The sequence below is a fragment of the Amphiura filiformis genome, chromosome 5 (genome assembly GCF_039555335.1).
Source record: "Amphiura filiformis chromosome 5, Afil_fr2py, whole genome shotgun sequence".
Classification (NCBI taxonomy): Eukaryota; Metazoa; Echinodermata; class Ophiuroidea; order Amphilepidida; family Amphiuridae; genus Amphiura; species Amphiura filiformis.
Genome location: NC_092632.1, coordinates 33,825,620 through 33,834,500, shown reverse-complemented (window position 1 = coordinate 33,834,500; position 8,881 = coordinate 33,825,620). Strand labels below are relative to the sequence as shown.

General features: G+C 35.5%; 1 protein-coding gene across 1 annotated transcript in view; it reads right to left on the bottom strand.

Moving 5' to 3' along the window:
- Positions 1–2,209: 2,209 nt before the first annotated feature.
- LOC140153018 (sodium- and chloride-dependent GABA transporter 1-like) overlaps positions 2,210–8,881 on the bottom strand; it is a 37,325-nt gene continuing 30,653 nt past the window's right edge. Inside the window, exon 13 of the mRNA XM_072175604.1 lies at positions 2,210–8,445. Within this exon, the coding sequence (XP_072031705.1) occupies positions 8,284–8,445 (162 nt within the window). The 3' untranslated portion in view covers positions 2,210–8,283. The remainder of the gene's footprint in view (positions 8,446–8,881) is intronic.

The following is an 8,881-nucleotide window of genomic DNA, read 5'->3' as shown; positions in this document are numbered from 1 at the left end:
TGGTTGTGTAGCGAATAGTGAAAAGATGATATTTCAAGAGTTTTTTTTTCTTCTCATCAGTTGTCTGAGCCTGAAGAGATGGTCCTTTCCAAAGGTCTGAAGTACTGTCACACACCTCGCCATGTCAACTCCATAGAAGTCCAGTCTGATCTCTCCCAGTTTGCTAGACGATTACGTCTTTGGGAACATTTCTATCAAGTTGATGATTCTCCTGATGATGGCAATCTCGGCACCACTGACACACCCCACCAACACCCTCTACTCAGAAAGGAAAACCAGTAGCTTTGGAAGCCAAATGGATCAATTCACTACAGACAACCACACCGAAAGGCATCAACATCAAGGGTCATTAATAATCTCCCTCTCCCTTCTCATGGCTTGGTCATGCAGGTCACTGTCCCATACCATTTTCTCTTCACTTTTTTATCGGACCACCTCGTCACTCCTGCAGGCATGCCGTCTTCATCATGGTCTGGGAGCGGGAGCCAACGCACATTGGTACCGCATGGTTGTTCCACCTAGGAGGGTTGTGGGGTCAGTGGTCCTCCCTTTTCATTAGATATTGGTTATTTTCAGTTTCCCCTACCCTGTCGATTCCCCCCTCTTTGTGACCTGCCTAACCTACCACGTTTTTTGTGCCTTTCCCCAGTCTTTTTCCCCATTTGGCTCTCAATACTTTGCCTGCTGTCATGGTTTTTCACACCTGTCCTAACCCACTCTAGCCTCCAATGCATTTAGATTTCTTTTAATTTTCCCACTAATTCTCCACTATATTGAGAGCAGGTCTCTAATTTTATTCTTTGAAAACGGAAAGATTTGTCTTTTCGAAACGTGGGGTTTTGTGTTACTCCCCTATTAGATGTTGTGACATATTTTCCCTGTTTTTAATTTTAACCATTGCTAGTATGACATTGTAGTATCCTTTTGGATCCATCCTTTGGTTCCCTGCTCGTCAGATGAAACAGATTTTCCCTGTTTTATAAGGGTATACATTAAAACAATTGATTGTAAGACAATTCTTGTTGTCATATTGTAAGGTAAGTTACCCATAGAAAACCCATGGGCATTATTGAAATTGATGTAAAAATAAAAGTTCACAAGAGTTGATCTTCATGTTTTCCAGAATGAAACTAACTTAGGACTGCCTTAGATTTATACATGTATGAATAATAAGGAGTAATTTCGGGATACTGTCTTTTTGCCGACTTTCCAATTCCAAGCAGTTTTATCGGTTTTGACCCTAAGAGAACGGGCTGTGCTCTAGTACCTTTATACGAGCCCTATTCAGCTAAAGTTTACTCCAATTGACTAACTATAATATATAGAAGTACCTCTTAAGAATGAGAAAGCTCGGATTTGAATGTTGGTCATACTTTCTCTAAAAGTGCTCGGTTTTACTAGCAGCCTGTTTTGAACATGCATGAGCACACGCTAAATAACGATCAGCTCAAAATAAAGGTAGCATTCGTTCACACTTTTATTAACAAAGTTGGCATTAAATACATCAAATGACACAAGAAAATCAGTACATTTAGAATAAAACTTGCTAAATTTACTTTAATAATTAATTATAAGGCCTTTCATTATTTTACTCGCCCACGTCATGATTGCTATATAATAACTGCAATACATGTGTACTTATTCGTTTCATGGTGTCATAAACGACATCACGAAGATCCCCTCAAAACATTGCAAAATAGACCGTATGCAATTTTACTTAAAAAACCCCATTTATAGATATATTTTCAAATTGGAATTCCTATGACTCTATTAAACAGGTAAAATCATCCCATTCCAATTAACATGCTGTACAATCATTTATACTTGCAGATAAAACCATCCCATAGATTTTGATTTCAAAAATGTCTCATTGTTGTATGCTAATTTTACCACTGCATCCAATTGGCATTTTCCCAAAGTATGACAATTGTTGACGAACATGTGACGAATACATGGGTGCTTGCTTCTTAAAGCACATACTGATTGATATAAATTTGATATTTGGCTATATTTTCATTCATTGTATAATCATGAAGTAAAAATGATATATCAAATGAAATAAAAAATGTTGAGTATCAAAGCCATAGAGTTATATCGTAATTCAAATAGCCAACATGGAAATACAGTTTCCTCAATATACCTTGTAACCGAAAGGATTCGCGACATGTGTTTTTTTATTAGAGGGGCGTGGTCCGATTTCTTCATCATCTTTCTATTGATGCACCATTAAAACAATGTTTCTAAATTTCAGGAGTTGTACTTCTCCAGCGTTTGATATAAGAAGCAAAAACGCGTATAACAATGCCCCATCGGATAGTACATACTTCCGGTTAACCGGTTGTGATTACCACAATTCACCACCGCACACCATCTAAACGAAACATATCTCAGGCATTAAATTTTACTATAGGGTAATGATACCCAAAATCTCACTTTTGATGAAGAAAAATGGGGACGAGTCTGTCGATCGGGTCATACCCTTTAAGTAGAAATTTGGATACTTTGGCTCAAATCCTATATACAGTCAAATCTTATTTACCATACATTTGTTTACATTGTACAAGTTTTACAGTGAATAACTTTACATGAAAACAGTAACTCCAATACGTACAAATTGCATTGCGTTTGTATTTTATACACGACTAAACTACTACATGTATGAAGTGACTTTAATATACAAAATAGACGACCGATATTTTGGTGTTCGAAGTGGTGCTTATACCCAGGAGGGGATAAATATAAAAATTTCATTAAGTGAATTTTAATATAAAAAATAACTTTAAAGTTTTAAATGCTTTAAATTGTTTTTTAAAATTGTTCATGATTTTAAACAACTGAGATACTTTCTCGAGTTGCATAATGGTTTATATCAAAAATAACAATTAATCGAATTTGAGTTGCTCGGTTCATGGCATAAACAATAATTACTGTCCGGTTATTTAAAAAAAAAATCGGTTTTATTCGAAAAATGTTTAAAATACTGTCTTCCGAAAATTTCATCCAGTGGTATAATTGGCAATTTTATAGTATATAACATCATTTCATGATATGCAGCACAGCCCATTTTTAAACGGGTGCACGCCCCGGGTATCCCTGAAAAAACACCCCAAGAAGTAGAAGGAAAAATTGGAGAAAAGAGAACAGAAACGCTTGTGTGCATGTGATTTTGACTAAATTAATCTCATTTTTGACTATTTCAGCTTTAAAAAAAAATTCCATTAAAGCTTGTTCAATATGTTGTATTACACGTTTCATGATCTTTTTTTAGCTCGCCAAGTAATTCGCGCCCCGGTTGCTGAAGTTCTGTATACGCGCCTGATATGGCTTCATAAATACTTGTATAAAGTAATGTACAGAAACCTACATAAAAAGAGCTTGATTTGGGTATATCAACTTTAAATTAAGTAACACTCATTTTTGCACCCATTTAGTTACATCTTCCGTGTTCTTAATATTACGTTAAGTCACACAATTTATAACAGAAAAGTCCGATATTTCCTTATTTCATTTCAATACACCTCATTTCTACGGTGAATAACACACTGCACACATTATAGCATCAAGGTGTATATATCATTATATATATTACCAGTATCAATGCCGAACATAAAAACTTGATAAAAAGTTAACCTCCGCTCATATTCTACATATTATATCTACACATTCAACGTCAACAGACCAAATGCTTCTGCTGCACATATGTTCACAACATGTTCAAAGAGAATAGTTCATTGCAAATTTGATTTTTGGTAAAGTTATACCGAGTTCTTCAGTAAAGGATCAACTTTGAACTCGTAGTAACATAATCATACAATTGACAGGCAATGGTGTCAAGCCAGTAGACGTTCATTCCTGGATTATTCTCCCTGAACATTTCGCGATACCTCGCGATGAAAGTAAAAGTTAAAGCCGAATTTACAGTTATCTTGATATAAAAGTGAAAACGATCGTATTCTTTTAAAAGTGAGAAATGTCACTCAATGGGAGTCACAGATCATTCCAAAACAGAGTGGATTTCACTCTGTAATATTAAGAGTTACACGTGCCGTCACAGTGGTCAAAAACAATCGCTTACTAGTATAAGTAGAACTATAAATTCAGCGAAACTGTAAAATAAAATAAAAATTGAAACAACACAGTGAACAATAAGTTACCAAAAAATAGAAAGTATCATACATACATACATTATTAATTCACTTATAATGAGTTGTTACTTCGCGTACGGCTGAATGAAACGATCGGATAGTTTCACTATATCAACACGCGATTGTTTTATTATGTGGGTTTTTTTTCAGAAAGAAACCGATAGCCTATGCCCCATTGGCGATTTTATTGGGTTATTCCAGAAAATAAGTGAGTGCACACCCAAAATGGAGGAGTAACTTTTCAATAAAAGAAATGTCCAAGTTTTCTTTCCGAAAACAACTCGAATTCTAGTTGCTAATGTTACTGGAAAAAGCTTGGAAATGCAATTGAATGAAAAATCACAGAATTGTCAAAAATGAACCAAATTGAGGATTTCTGATTTAGAACTATTTTTGCTGGATTGTTTTTGCCTTAGGACACTCATGACTGGACAAAAAGTGCAGAAATCTGAACTCCTCTATCATGTCTATAGGGGGTGTGCATCTAATTTCTGGAATAGGCCATTTCTCATCGCTAACGGTTGCCACAATCACATTCAGCTTCACGTGAACTATAATAACGTCTTCTGAAAACACTCCACCCAATTTTCAGAACAGCACCACTTACTTCAAATATTAATAAAACATGTTTACTTGCAAAATAATATTTAAAACAGAAAGCATTTTGGTACATTAAATTGAGTTATTGTTCACTCATAAACTTGATCAAGCCTACAATATGGGAAATGTTACAAACATTTAAAACTACGGAATAACTACCAAAGTTTCGTATATGCAAAGTTAAAAGAAAACCAGCTGCATAGGTCTTTATGATAAAAGTCATCAAGACAACATTGTAAGATTGGGTAAAAATGAACTAAAATATCCTGCGAAAATGAAGCCAAAATAACGTGCTGTATAACGCATTCATGACCCAAACGCTCTAATTTTCTTTAATTTTATCTAATTATGTTCACCTCAGAATGACAAGGAAACATCTGATATAGTGTACTGGTTTCTGGAGAAAACAAAAATTTACGAAACTTACAATGTTGTTTTCATGACAATTACATAGGTTGTTCATGGCAGCAAAATTGTTACAAAATCACAGCGCGCCATATTGCCCAACCTCGGATTGTCATAAACGATCAAATTTAGCCCATTCTAGGAGTCATAAAATGATCAATCATTAGCCTCTTCTTTACTGACACCAGGTTAATATTGTTAGTTCTCAGTCTTTGCTAGAGGCTACATCTTGTAAAAGAGTGAGCACAGGAAAACATAAACTATATAAAGTCAAATAAAATATCTATTATTTACTATTAACAAGTTGGTCCGAAATGGCAACACGATGTCTACAGAAGAAAGTCTATTGACATTCATACGAAACAAAATGAAACTCGAGTTGTTCAATAAGGAGAAAAGATGCAAAGAACAATAAATTTCTGTCATCTCTAACCCTGGTCTTACGAAGGAGGATACAAACTCCTAACGTATTTTTCCCACTGCACTAAAACGGTCACCGACTTAGGCGAATCATAACACATCCATATAAAATATTACCTAGCAGGTAGATTGCTGGATCAAACTTCGAGGTATATGGTGTTGAGGTCCAGCAATTGGAGATGTAAATTCATAGGGGTAAGGGGTTGATACAAACCCCCCTTAGTAAAATTTGTAACCCAAAAATACGTAAGTACGACAAGGGTTAAATAAAAAAGGCCTACAGCAAGATTGGTCATAATTAATACTTACAATTAATAATATTATAATGCACAATTAGGCAACTGACAACATCCACTGGCCTAGCATGCCTATTTAAGCGTATTGCTTATTAAATTATAATCTATTTTGTGTCCATCTGAAAAACTCACAGACAGATAATTTTTGTTCAATTTATCCTTTTGATTGCATTTATGGTTTAATACGACTACACACATTTCATTCATTAATCATGTTCATGATTGAATAATTAATACTTAACATAAAGTTTGCATTCAAATTGATCGTAGGCATGCTTAGTGTAACCACAAGCTAAAGGAATTGTGAGTAGTTTACAAATCTTAGGTATTCGAAAAGGAGACGACATAACGCCTTACTTTCCAGGATCTGTGCTAAAAGCAGCATAACTAAAGCAGCATTATCTTGTCTGCGATGATCTGTATATGGCACGTATTATGCATGTCAGCCGCCTTTTGATATGCAACTATGTATTTTCGTTAAAAAAAAGCGATTTACCCTCGTCTATCGGGTGCACACCAACAGCATTATTTTGGTGCGCTAAAACACTCCGATGTGCCTAACCGGTACCACCCAAATGGCTGTGTGGTTGTGGGGCCATCCTTTGCACGCATTTTAATAAAACAGAAATTTCGAGGGTGAAGGGGTTGAATGTTATATTGAGTTTAAATTTGATATTAAGATAAGATTTCCTTTCATATTTAGCAAAAATTTAGTTCATAGGCCAACTTTGTTTCTACATACGAGCTAGGATTTCCCGATTTTGTGAAGGAGCACTCACATTATCGCGGCATGGCGACATTCGTGGGGGAATGTTGGCACTAACTTAGTGTCGTATCACTGGATCGAGGAGACAGATAGCTATACATTTGTATCAAACATAACACCAAGAGAAGCTTAGTATAGAGAATCCACAGAGGGGCTTGTACCCTCCCCCTTCGATAGACGAGGGTCAAAGATCACTTCCAAAGATTTGGTTGAACATTTGGCACATATTAATCACACCTATTTCAGCAGTCTTTGGATTCAGCAAATGTCCAATGTCCATTGTTGTCTTCATCGTCTTAAAATATTTCAGGTAGGACGGACGCTATCTAATTAAAATGTTACGGAAGATCATCTAATACTTCATGACTGTTTCAATTTTTCTTCTTTGGTTCTAGTGCTTACAACAATTAACATGTACAGGTATAGGCATGAAATTTCATAATCCTATGTATTGAACAATATTTTTATGTAAAAAAAAGAACAAAAAAAATAATGATAAAATAAAACACAAAAACCATGATACATCACACATTATATTAAAACACTAACAGCACATGAATATGTGCTACAATTCTGCCACACCAAAAAAAAGGGAATTTCTCATAAATATCAACTCTGTTTGGTGAAATCATCATACATACTCTCACTTATATTTCTTTTAATTTACACCCATTTCCCTCACACGACAAGTGTTAAGAAAAGATTTAAAAAAATTACAAGACTTATTTTGGTTTCAATCTAAATACCAAGTCAAAATTGTTGATATGCTGGGTCTTATTTAAAACGATCATTTTAAAAGATATTTATTTTTCTCCAAATCAAATTTTCAGAGGAGAGATTAATTGTTGTTATTTCATATTTTCGATATTAATCTAAAACGATAGATATCAGTGATATATAGAGGTAAGGAAATATAAAAGAATTATTCTAACTGATCGATGGTGCGCAACACACATGATTTATAACTTTAATATAACATTAAAAATCCTGAAATGTTTTGGATTGCAAAATAAAATCAGCACAATATTAACAATATGAGTGATTTGGCACACATTCAAATGATCTATGCTGATGACCTCTTCTATAATAGATCAGTCGGTATCGTAATTTGGTGTAATTCATGGCAGGAATTTGGTGTAACACAGGGATGGGAATTGACAAAAAACCTTCAACTCTGGGCGCTGATAGGAACCGGTCCAAAAGAGGAGCGGGCTGAAACCATGCCCAATAAAGGTTGTTGATTTTGTCCAAAACCGGGGGTAGGGGACTGAAGCCTCCAAAGCCACCCCTGGGCACACCATCGTAGAAACCAACGTGAGTTTCATCAACAAATGAGTTAGTATAGGGGGGTAAGCGATGTTAGTGATAGAAAAGACATTGCCACCCTGACTATTAATACCTGAGCTACATACTGAGAACCTACTGTTCGTGATACGGACGGGAGGAACGTGATTTTCTTTAGATTATTAAATTGACTTTAATAAACAACCAGTTGGCCCATATGTCGGTTTGAATATGCTCAACTTAAACTGAACTGAAAATGATCACGTGCGAATAAAGCGCAGTAGAGGCACTAGACACGCTCGTACCCTGATAAGTTGTGCGTAGTCACAATGAATTATACACACGAGTTGGTGACATTCGCCGTTGGTTATACGGCTTTGTCCTCAGTTTCCACATAGTAGGCCGGAGGTGGTTCATTGGGTGCGGTTCCCACGTCATAAGCGTTGATACCTTCTTCACCGTTGCAGTTGGCGGTTTTTCTATCTTGTTGCTCGGCTGATAATTTTGGAGTTGTTAAAAGTATCCATCTCTGAAACGGTGCAAATGATACATTTCATATTATTAGATGATAAAAAGCAGGATCTAATATTCTTTGCTAGTTTGACGAATAGTTGCTACGGTAATTCAACCGATATACAATTAGACATGTATATAATTATTTATATAACTTAATTCTTAAATAGGTCACCAGCTCCAGCTTAATTTCATTGCATTGAAATAGGTAGTAACGTTACTTTGAAAAATCAATATGATAGGACTGCAGTGCTAGTTTTTACGCCCGTCCATTGAACATTTGTCTTAATCCTATATACCCAGGAAACAGGCGTGTAACCAGGATTGGGGGGGGTGGGGTGCTGATTTTAAAAAAGTGCGACTTGGGCAAGGTGGATTTTGAAAAGGTGGATTTTCACCCAAAAATATTGTGGACCTTTTTGATCAAAAAGGCATAAAAACCTCATTTTTTT